The sequence below is a fragment of the Aplidium turbinatum genome, chromosome 12 (assembly GCF_918807975.1).
Source record: "Aplidium turbinatum chromosome 12, kaAplTurb1.1, whole genome shotgun sequence".
Classification (NCBI taxonomy): Eukaryota; Metazoa; Chordata; class Ascidiacea; order Aplousobranchia; family Polyclinidae; genus Aplidium; species Aplidium turbinatum.
The window spans coordinates 2,672,755-2,684,784 of NC_137483.1; the positions used below are offsets into that span (position 1 = coordinate 2,672,755).

Here is a 12,030-nt window from a genome sequence, read left to right on the forward strand (position 1 = left end):
TTTAGGTTGCTTATAAAATCTAGAACAACGCCGCAGAAAGCAGTTTAATTCATTCAGGCTAGAAAGTTGATTGGTGAATAATAGGTTTGTCTCAAAAATGCAGCTTCTTTTGGTGTCGTTTTGTTTGCTCTGTTACTTCAGCAGCACTTGTGGAAGTAAGTAGAATGTTTTGTGTTTTTAAAACAAAATACTTTAAACTAGATGTTTTAATAATAAATCAACGATTAATTACTGGTTTGCTTCTTGACCTCGTCAACCTGCTTAGATTTTCTTAATCGATTGAATGTGGCTCCTTGAAGTGCATTGCCTTACACTACGGGAGTCGAACCGACACCGCTTCGTTTTACTGTTCCTTTAGTCACTCGTATAATCGAATGCTTAATTGCGCCAGTATGGTTGACTGATTCCATTTTTTTAAGTGACTTGTTCCCAGACAACAAAATCTGTGGTTTTTACATTTATTCAACGTCAGCAGACAGTGAATGAATGTAAAGATGATGGATTTTGCTGTTTAGATGACGATTAAATGATGAATTTGAAGCGGAGAGTAATATATCAACAGACTGTTAATAATTGGTTTATTACACAATTTATGGAAGTTTTGCTGAAACTCAAAGCATTGCCGAGTTCACTCATTGATTTTGGTTGGTTAGTTTTAAATGTTTATCCTCGGATTGACAAAGCCTTTGATAGGTTATTCCTGACAGTTTCGCGTAGGCTACTTGTAGAGGATTTGAACCATTGACGTAGGGCCGGTTCCCGAGATTGGCAGAGTGATGGTTGTTGAGGTGTTGTTGCCTGTAAGCCATTCCATCCACTAGGTGCCACTGAATGGAGAGTATAGTTCTGAAATGTGTTGTTCAAGCGCTCGCCCCGAGATCCCAACCATCCCCGCTTGACCTTGAGTCGGGCGCTTAACCACTGAGCCATCGGTTTTTGTCTTGAATAACTCTCTTCAGCCTAAAAGAAGAAAGTCACTACAAGTAGATTGAAACACACAAAATAAAATGTATGAATAATAATAATAAAGACATAGCTTAATGTGAATGCTTTTGCATAACGCCGTATCCTTTGCAGGTACGCGTTGCTCTCAGCACTTTGCAAGGAGTGTCTGCGTAGCCGGATAGCAAGGACAGCAAGAAAAGAAAATAATTTTATTAGTTACAAGTATTTATATTTCTGTGACAGCTGCTTTTGACGACGTCACTGGTGACGTAACGGATTGGTTGGAAAGTCCCGCAAATGACTTAAACAATAGGGATGAAATGGTTTTCGATGCGAAGTCTCAACCAAACAATGTCTGCACACAATTTTGCTCGAAACGACACAAAACAAAGAAGTGCAAAAAGTTAGTAAAGAAATATAAGAAACAATGGAAATCATGGGGTGAGATAATTTATTTTTTTAAGCTATATTTTGTTTACTTTGCTATTTTGCTTTGCTCAGGCTGTGGCTTGTGATTGAGCCGCAGAGGCTAAAATTTGTCATGTAGTAGGCTATGGTCGGTTTGTGATATACAGTATGCTATAGCCTATACCAGTGGTTCCCAACCTGGGGTTCGCGGACCCCTTGGGGGTCCGTGAGAAAGCATTTGGGGGTCCGTGATTACCTTGATGAATTTTGAAAAAAAAACTTTGTTCTATATGCACGGATGGAGCACCAGCTATGCTCGGGAACAAATCCGGATTTGCTGCTTTAGTAAAAAACAAAGCTCCTCGCGTGGTTGTTATCCATTGCTTCTTGCACAGGTAGCCTACGCCTTAGCAGCAAAAACTTTACCAGCAAGTCTCAAAGAAATTCTGACGAATTGCGTGAAAGTCGTTAATTTCATCAAAAGTAGAGCTGTAATCCACCGTACTTTTAAAGCGCTCTGTCAAGAAGTAGGGTCAGATTACGAAGTACTTTTGTATCATTCTGAAGTACGTTGGTTATTTAGAGAAGTTTTAAAACGACTGCAGCAGCTAAAAAATGAGGTATCAACTCTTTTGAAAGCAAAAGGAAGTCCCCTCTCAAAATTGTTCGAGAGTAAAAGTTTTCTATACGGCATGGCCTACTAGTACTTAGCCGATATTTTCTGTCATATTAACAATGTTAATCGTGGCATTCAAGGACCAAGTGTGACAATAATTGATGCAGCTGGAAAACTGAAAGCGTTTTTAGCCAAGTTGCCGGTTTGGAAACGCAGAAGCAGGTAATTACGCTAAATTTCCAATGTTAGAAGACCTTATCTTGATGGATAAATCTCAAAGAGAATGTACTCTTTGATCTCTAGGAGAAAAAAAATTACGCATACTTGAAACCCTGCAAATCTCATTTCAACGTTATTTTAATTTAGAACACCTGCCGAACGAAGTTGAAACATGGATTTGAAATCATTTTCTTTTTGACTGAAACAACATTAACGATGACGATCTCAGTAAAGATGACCTAATTGATTTGAGATCAAAAGAGTTATTACGCATTGAGTTTCATTCAAAAACTGTGGAAGAATTTTGGTGCTCACAACTGTAAACCTACCCATTCTTGGCAAAGCAAGCGATTATTGTTTTGTTACCATTCATAACCACTTAACCTTTGCGAGGCAGGATTCTCAGCTCTTGTTACAATAAAAACAACATCGAAATCGCCTGGACACAGTGGACGTTGAAGATGACATGCGTGTTGCATTGTCAAAAACTCAACCACAGTTCAGTCGTTTAGTTCAAGAAAGGCAACAACAAGCATCTCATTAAATTTGCTTACGTTGAAAAAGTTTCGGCATGGCACTTTGGGTCACCTTAATATTCAAATACTGCTGACATTTCTTGAACAATCCATTCATTTTCTTATTTGAGCAACTGCCTAATCAATCAATCAATCACAGCGGCAATGCAATATGACACCGTACAGTAGTTGAGTAGCTATAATAGTCAATAGTAGCCTACAGTGATTGAACTGACTCGTGTGAAAATAAATTTCTTTGCATTAGTCAATAGTATGTTAATTGAGTTTCAGGCAAAATTTAGGTAAAGGTCTGCAGAATTAATAATTTGTCTAAAGGGGTCCGTGACAACAAAAAGGTTGGGAACCACTGGCCTATACGGTCGTGACAAATTCATAGCTTATCCATATCCTACTCATGTTTTCTTATTGTGCGATGAATCGCTAGCCTAGGCCTAATAGCAAACTTTTTCAGCGATATAAGCTATAATACAGTATAGGCTATAATAACAAAAATATGGTCTAATTTGGACATTTAAGAACGTTTTTTGTTTGCTATAATGTTAAATGTTGTGTTGTTACTCGATTATGTCTGTTTATAGTTAAAAAAGTAACCTCAAACAGATCGTTAGAATCTACATTGTGAAGTAAGCAACGATCATGCTGCTAAAAGCGAAACTCAATCAATTGTATTTATAAAACGTTTCCATGGACATTATGGGCAATTGGGGAAAAAATCAAAAAGAAGACAACTATTTGCGCAGAAACGAACTAGCCTACTTTTCATTCTAGCAGCCTTGGTCTTACAGACACGTTTTTGATTTAAGATACGGTCAAGAGCTTTTGCATCAGTGCACAGCAGTTGTGGTGCAATACCGATGAGCCAGTTTCATGGACAAAACACGTAGTCTACTGAATTGTGATACAGTCTGCAGCCAAGAAACATTATAATCGTTTAAAAAAAAAAGATTTAAATGAAAATGTAGTTTCCGATTGTTGAAATGTTGTTGTCAATAAATTATTTCATTCACAAGGTGTCGCTGAATGGTGAGCAGCCAAACGCGTTACTTAATCGCACACCCCGAATCGAACCAGAGCCTCTCGACCTTGCAGTTTCTTTGTGCACAAAGTTGGCTGGTTTAACCACCAAAACTATTGGGTGGACTGTGTTTTGTGGGAACTTTTGTTTAAGTATTTGAATTCCATAACTGAGCATTATCATTTTTCTGTGTTTAGCTTCAAGGACATGTAAAACATGCCACCGTTGGGAATGTCCCATAAATGAACCAAATTCATTCTTTATCTTGGGTGATGATGACGTCACTACTAGTGACGTCACCTCGTTGCTGAAAAACGTAGTGAATCGGGATACGGATCAAAGTAGAATAACACCGCAACAAGACTTCGATGCAGACTCTTCGAAATATTCAAGGAAGTGCAACAAATACTGCAAGGGAAAACGCAGAAACAAACGTTGTTCAAATTTAGTGAAAGGATGCAATACCTCTTGGAAGAACTGTCCAGGTAAACAAAATGAATTTTAAGATCGATTTTTATTAAATCCATGGCCGGCTTGCTTCATAACAATATGTTGAGGAGACTCGGGTAAAGTGTGCAATGAGGTAAGATGATCAAGTCTTGTTTTTGGAAAAACAAGTTGACAGAATTTATTTTTCCTGTGTCTTGAATATATTACCCATAATGTGAGTAACATCTGTAACATCTGTGAGTATCCTTTGAGTAACATCTGCTTTCAAGCAAATGAGAAACGAAACTTGTCAACCAAGAGCCTCCACCCGGACGGCACAGCTGCAAGGACAACGGACAAGTTCAGACGCCCCCTCTACCCTGCAGCTAAACGTTGAAGGCTACACAACAAGCAAGATCAAAGTTGTGGAGCAGCTTTCCCATATCAACTGGGTATTCGGCATTCTCCTCCAAGATACCCACTGCACCTCTGCAGATAGGCTAGCTATTCCTAACTACAGGCTAGCCGGGTCTACCCTAAGCAGGAAGCACGATATTGCCACGTTTGTGCATGAGATCCTGAAGTGGACCTTTGTCGACCAATCTCTAACTGATGCTGAGATTGAGTGGGAGTGCATATGTATCTCAGACTGTAACATCGTCAATATCTATAAGCGCCCACCCTGACGAATACTACAATCATCCCTTCCAACATTCTCCTTCCACAGTCTCTACGCTGGTGATTTCAACTGCCAGCACAGCGACTGGGCTACAACACAATCAGCGACGGAGAATTGCTGGCTGACTGGGCCTCTACAAACCATCTTGCTCTTTTATTTGACCCAAAGGAACCAGACAGTTTCCACTCAGGTAGCTGGGAAACCGGGACAAACCCAAACTTGGCCTTTGCGAGTGTCGACAGCTTTCTTCCAGATAGAAATGTGCTTAAGAAGTTTCACGGTCCCAACACCAGCTATCCCTCACCATCGACCCAAAACTTGTGGCTCCTGTCCCGAATTCACAGGTGAAGCTATGAAACTTCAAAAACAACAATTGGAATCAATACAGCCTCTTGACCAACTGACCTACTTGAGCATGCAGTAGTCTATAGCCTACGGCCGTGACAAATTCATAGCTTATCCATATCCTATTCATGTTTTCTTTATTGTACGATGAATGGCCAGCCTAATAGCAAACGTTTTCGGCTATGTAGGCTATAATGCAGTATAGGCTATGATAACAAAAATATGGTCGAATCTAAACATTCAACTACGTTTTCTGTTTTGTTTGTTGTAATGTTAAATGCTGTGTTGTTGCTCGGTTATGTCTGCTCATAGTTAAAAAATAGTGACCTCTCTAGTCTCTACACAAAATGTATGAGTTGCGACAGGCCTTGTACAAACTTAAGGAAAACTATTAAATATTATGAAATTGGCCCAAGAAACGGAGGCCGTTTAAAACAATAAATTATAGTCTTTCAGTCAAACTGAAGATCAAACAAAATTTTTACTCTGAAAACTAATTCAAAATAAAACCAAACAAAGTTTTTCATTTGAAAATGCATCTTACAATATGTAGACCACGCGTTTCATTTAGAGTTGACGATAAAACAAAGTTGAGTTTATTTATAAAACGTTTTCATGGACATTATGGGCAATTGGGGAAGAATCAAAACAAAGACAACTATTTGCGCAGAAACGAACTAGCCTACTTTTCATTCTAGCAGCCTTGGTCTTACAGACACGTTTTTGATTTGAGATACGGTACAGAGCTATGCATCAGTGGACAGCAGCTGTGGGGCAATACCGCTGAGCCCAGTTTCATGGGCAAACCACGTAGTCTACTGAATTGTGGTACAGTCTACGGTCAAGAAACATTATAATGCTTTTTTACAAAACAAGATTTGAATAAAAATGTAGTTTCCGATTGTTGAAATGTTGTTGTCTATAAATTGTTTCATTCACTAAGTGTCGCTGAATGATGAGCAGCCTAAAGCGTTGCTTAATCGCACACCCCGAATCGAACCAGTAGCTCTCGACCTGCTGTTTCTTTGTGCACAAAACTGGCTGGTTCAAGCAACAGAGCTATCGGGTGGACTGTGTTTTGTGGGAACTCTTGCTTAAGTATTTGAATTCCATAACTGAGCTTTATCATTTTTCTGTGTTTAGCTTCAAGCATATGTGCCATGTGCCATCTTTCCATATGTCCCAAATATGAACCGAAGTCATTCTTCAGCTTGGGTGACGATGACGTCACTACTGGTGACGTTATAGCGATACTGAAAAACGTAGTGAATCGGGATACGGATCAAAGCAGAATAACTCAACAAGACTTCGATGCAGACTCTTCGAAATATTCAAGGAAGTGCAAAAAATACTGCAAGGGAGACCACAAAAACAAAAAATGTTCAGATTTAGTGACAGGATGCAATACCCCTTGGAAGAACTGTCCAGGTGAACAAAGTGAATTTTAAAATAGATTTTTATTAAATCCATGGCCGGCTTGCTTCATAACAATATGTTGAGGAGACTCGGGTAAAGTGTGCAATGAGGTAAGATGAGCAACTCTTGCTTTTGGAAAAACAAGTCGGCAGATTTTTTTCCTGTGTCTTGAATATATTACCCATAATGTGAGTAACATCTGTAAGTATCCTGTGAGTAACATCTGCACCCAAGGAGATGCCAAACGAAACTTGTCAACCAAGAACCTCCACCCGGACGGCACAGCTGCAGGGGTAATGGACAAGTTCAAACACCCCCTCTATCCTGCAGCTAAACGTTGAAGGCTACACAACCAGCAAAATCAAAGTTGTGGAGAAGCTTGCCCATATCAACCGGGCGCTTGCCATCCTCCTCCAAGAGACCCACTGCACCTCTGCAGACAGGCTAGGTATTCCCAACTACACGTTAACTGGGTCTACCCTAAGCAGGAAGCACGGCAAACCTACATATAGTCCATATTACCATGGAACTTGTCAGGAATCGCTTCACTCTCACCACCGGCAACGCACGGCAAAGCAGACTGAAATGCATGAAAAATGGCGTTCCACAGGGATCAGTGATGTCCCCACAGGGACCTGAAAAGCACGGTTTCCTCAAAATACGCATACGCGGACAACCTGGCAATTCTCCACTCCACAAATTTGCGGGAAAATTTTGAAGACACCCTGAGCCAAAACATATAAAACCTCAGCTTATCTCCAGAAATGGAAACTGAAACTCAGCGAAACCCAAACTGTGGCAGCAGCTTTCCATCTAAATTACTGGGAAGCTGATCGTGAGCTGAATGTCCCGGAACAACGGAAAATCATTTTCTTTCTGACCAGAACCAAAATACCTTGGCGTGACATTAGACAGATCGCTCACGTTCCGCCACCATTTGTTGTCACTGCGCAAGAAATCTTAATCGCGCGCTGCGCTGCACAAGCGCCTAGCAGGCTCCAGCTGGGGAGCGAGGGCTGACGTTTTGCACATAACAGCCTTCGCCATTGTGTAATTTCAACAGAGTACTGTGCACCTGTTTGGTGAGGCAGTGCTCACTACCACAATATCGACACTGCTATCAACAGAGCCCTGCACAAAATGACCGGATACCTCCGTCCCACACCATTGGAAAATCTTTCCATTCTTGCTAGGATCCAACTCGATTGAACCCGGTGGGCTTTTTCGCACTTTGTCTCTCGGTCGACGGGCATTCGAGATCTTTATTCCGAGATCTCTGCTCCCCAAGAGATCACCATCGTCGACTGAAATCAAGACGCCCATTCGTGTCAGCCGCTCAACCCTGATCAACAAAGCTAGTGGATAAAACATCTCTGCGGCTAATTAAGAAAACCATAAATGGAACTCCCAATGGAAGTCAAGTCCATTTGGTTTGTTCTTTTTTTAAGCAAGGCACATCAGTCTGCATTGGCTAATCGTGTAGTGTACGATAACAGAGTGATACTACAGATATTAGTGAATGCATTATGAGCAGTAGATTCCTGATTTCACTGAACAACATACCGACGACCGTATCATCAACGATTGCGTCACTGTACGCAGAGCAGTTGAGAGGATAATTTAGGTCCGGTATGGATGAGACCTTTAGGCAAGAAATTAAGTCACTTTTAATAAAAGTTACTCATGGCCACCTGGAGATGCGGCCTGATTTGTCACATTTTGCAGATTTTGATTACAGCTACTGCTAGTAGCCTACTTGACTGACATTTTTTGAGATGTTTTTACTTTTTGCGGTTTCCTAATGACATAAAACTTTTTTGTTGCCTTGGGGAAGCAGTAGCAAATGAGAAAAAGTAAGTTGAAAAACGCAAAATCAGACTGTTATTTAAAATTAACAGTCTGACTAAAATCTTCGAAATCGAATTTTCTTTGTTTTTCAACATGTGAGGATGTTAAAACCTATTGTGTCATCTGGGGAAAAGAGAAAAGAAAGCGTAAAAATCTAATTTTTAGAACAAATTATTTAAACGTTCGCCCAAAGTTAGAAAAACCTGAAAATTTCTGCAAAATGTGACAAATCAGGCCGTATCTTTAGGTGGCCATGAGTTACTATATCTAGCGAATAGTATACGAGGTGGTTTTTTCAAGTTATCGGATCCCTTGAAAAGATTATTGTCCCCTAAAATCATCCCGGAAGTTCCCAAAAGTACCCCCCTTGTCAGCTCCGCGGATCGTACGCAGAATCACCAAATCGACCAGAAGGTCTGAGTGGCGTGGACGATGAGACCAAAGACTGGGTACTCATTAGCAGCCTTTCGGTTTAATTAGCGAATTATCGTAAACTTGGGGGGTAAAAAGGATAGAAACTCGGCCCTAAAGACTTGTACGACGACAATGAATGCATTAGGTCTCTGTCAGCAAAATCCGCTCTTTTTCACATTAAATAAATGCCTGGAGACGTTGTGAAAATGTATTTAGTAATCTGGGTTAGCAAATGTATTTAGCAATCTAAAATTTATAATAAAAAAACCGAAAAAAAAACAGGGGAATCTTTGAAAAAACTGTGTATAAAAACGAATAAAAAATTATTTTGCTTTGGTTTAGGCCTACAGGCCTACTGTACATTAATTTCCAAATTTTCGTTTCAGCAATGATGACATGCATGAACTGTCATTTTTTCCGATGTCCCAAAGAATCGACACCAATTTTTGAGAGTGATCAGCAAATGTTTAAAATGAAATAGATAAAGGACTTTTTCATTTTGGTTGAACCAGAAAGGTGAGTAAAAAATACTTTTTTTCAACTGTGCTAAGAAAATCAAGGATTGATTATTTTCTTGTCATCCGGATAAGAAGAATCATTGCAATAAATAAACTTTAGGCTAGGCTGCTGAGTTTATTAGCAGTCGAAGAAGGCAAGAATTGACAGTGATACTTTTTATAGTTTGATTAATTGTCGCTCAACAACTGCTATGTTATTTTAGCGACAAGGCTCATGTTTAAAGCTATATCAGGCTTACCATATCATTACATTATTACCCGATTTATTCTCGGTGTCCGACGTTTTTTTCGTAAACAGTTGTCGGTAAAGCAATTGTTCATAAACAATTTTTCGTAAAACAATTGTTCGTAAAATTAATTCTTCGTAAAACAATTCTTCCTAAAGCATTTTTTCGTGTATGTAGTTGAAATTTGATGTATACAAAGAAATGCTTTAGGAAGAATTGTTTTACGGATTTCATTTTACGAACAACTGTTTACGAACAATTGTTTTACGAACAACTGATTACGAACAATTGTTTTACGAACAACTGTTTACGAACAATTTTTTTACGAACAACACCAAATAGAAATATTACAAAATATTGTTACTGCAAACCATTGTTTTTAATTTGTCTTTTTTCTACAGATTCCTTGAAAATTCAACCCAAGAACTGTTTCTCTGCAATCTCTTCCGACATCTGATGAATTTTACGATGAATTTTGAGGAATTGCATAATTGCAGCCTACTTATTCAGTTTGCTATGTTAATCATTTATTGTTTCAATTCCGCTTGTTAACAACGCCTGCTTGTTTTTGTTTCATGCAAAACGTTTTAACTTTGAAATTATTAACCGGAAATGGCACTTTGTTGTCTTATTTTGCTGCCAGAATAAATAGCCTGATCAGTGCATCTTTTTTGGTGTTATTTGTTTGTTTGGCCATCGCAAATATTTACTTCATACAAATTGTTAATTGGAAGTGAAATTGCCTGTCCGACGTGTACACCTATAATTCTATTTGAATAAGAACTTTTCGAAGATTCTACCAAGGGTAAAACAGAATGTTGAGTTTTTCCGAATATATGGTGGGTTTGATTGCTTAACTGGAATAAACTGTAGGCTATTAATGACTTACTAACATCAGTTAATTGTACGCTTAGCAGCCTATATTGAGTAGGCAAGCATAGGCCTACATTGCAAATCGCATAGGCCTATGCGGTACAAACGGCAGATGCAAGCAGCGAAACAAAATGTAGGCTAGTCATTGCGTCTGTGCTTATTTTTCAGGCCATTAGCCAACTCAGCAATTAAAACTTGTTATTTTTACATTAATTTAACGCCCGCAGACGTTGAATCAATCAAAAAGGACAGATTTTGTAAGCTAGGAAGTGTCTTGTTAAGCATGCGCACTGGAGCAGTGTCGAACCGACGTCCCATGAAACATCGCACAGGCTCTCACCATTAGGCCACGCAGTGCCGGTCTTAGGGTATTGCGGGGCCCTGTGCGGAATATGTTTTGCGGGCCCCAAGGACAATGATCCAATTCAGTAACGTATTTAGAAACGGGAGGGGGGTGTTGACGGCCGGCAGGCGAAGCCTGACGGCGTGCTCGCTGAAGGCGACACCCAGCGGCGGGGGGTCTGGGGGGCCTCCCCCAGAAAATTTTGAAAAATTACTTTGAATTTGGTGCATTCTGAGAGCATGTTCAACAAAAATTTGGGTATGAATATTACTGTAAAATGGTGCTGTCCGGTGGAATAGCAAAAGGATAAGATCATGTTTTCTTGGGCATTTTTCAGAAATAAAGCTAAGTCTCTATGTTTTCTTGTTGCTAATTCCTGGCTGAGATATTTGAATGTTTGGTAACTAGCTCTTTTAATGTAGTTTCATTTAAAATTAGGCAAACTTTGTTTTAGAGAAATAGGTTGATCGCTTTTTTGCCAGATTATTACAGTTTTATTATTGATTAATTTTGTCCTTGGTTGATCAAAAAACGATCTTATTCCGGTAAGCCACTAACTTTTATGCTTTAAAGTTAACCCAAAGTTTAGAAAATGTAAACAGACGTTATACATCTCGATGAGTAGGCCTATCAGACAAAAAGCTTTAAGACAGCGAACTTACTTCATTTCTGATATATTCAAGTTTTGTATAACGAACCACTGTAATCAGCTATATACCTGTATAAAAAATCAGTGCAATTTTTCACAGCTGTGGATATTGCAATGTTTCCATGGACTGTACGAGTTAGTTAGCTGCAGACTACTATGGATACTAAACAGCTGTAGAGCATTATAGATCCTATACCATACTAATTTAGTGTTGATTAGAAAGCACAAAACACTGAAAGCATAATTTTCAATATCGTGACATCACACGCGTTCCAAGGGGGGGGGGGGGGTGTAACTCCCAAACTCTCACTTGGCTATGCTACTGATCCAATTTGATTTAAGAAAATCGGTTTACTTTTACTTGGTTGCATAAATATGCATAGAAAGCATGAATGAAAATACATCAAAAACACAATGCTCAACTTTCATGAAATGTGTGCATATTGTTTTATGGGAATATTTAAGCATGAAATATAACAATGCAAAAGAAACAAACCCAACCAAATGCACCTGTGCAGCAACCAGCAAGGACTCCTTATTATGCTTAAAT

The 12,030-nt window shown here is 39.3% G+C and overlaps 1 protein-coding gene across 1 annotated transcript; it reads left to right on the forward strand.

Moving 5' to 3' along the window:
* On the forward strand, positions 1 to 10,280 carry LOC145780923 (uncharacterized). Its single transcript, XM_082592587.1, has 6 exons — positions 1 to 155; positions 1,189 to 1,386; positions 3,937 to 4,224; positions 6,336 to 6,620; positions 9,257 to 9,386; positions 10,017 to 10,280. The coding sequence occupies exons 1-5, from the start codon at positions 98 to 100 to the stop codon at positions 9,349 to 9,351; spliced, it is 924 nt and encodes a 307-aa protein (XP_082448713.1). The 5' UTR covers positions 1 to 97; the 3' UTR covers positions 9,352 to 9,386; positions 10,017 to 10,280.
* The last annotated feature ends 1,750 nt before the right edge of the window (positions 10,281 to 12,030 follow it).

Bases quoted from the DNA above. Each gene is read 5' to 3' on its own strand.
- LOC145780923 (XM_082592587.1), top strand. From the start codon at position 98: ATGCAGCTTCTTTTGGTGTCGTTTTGTTTGCTCTGTTACTTCAGCAGC. The intron at 4,225-6,335 runs GTAAACAAAATG...TTCTGTGTTTAG, and splicing joins CTCTTGGAAGAACTGTCCAG to CTTCAAGCATATGTGCCATG. The intron at 6,621-9,256 runs GTGAACAAAGTG...TTTTCGTTTCAG, and splicing joins CCCTTGGAAGAACTGTCCAG to CAATGATGACATGCATGAAC.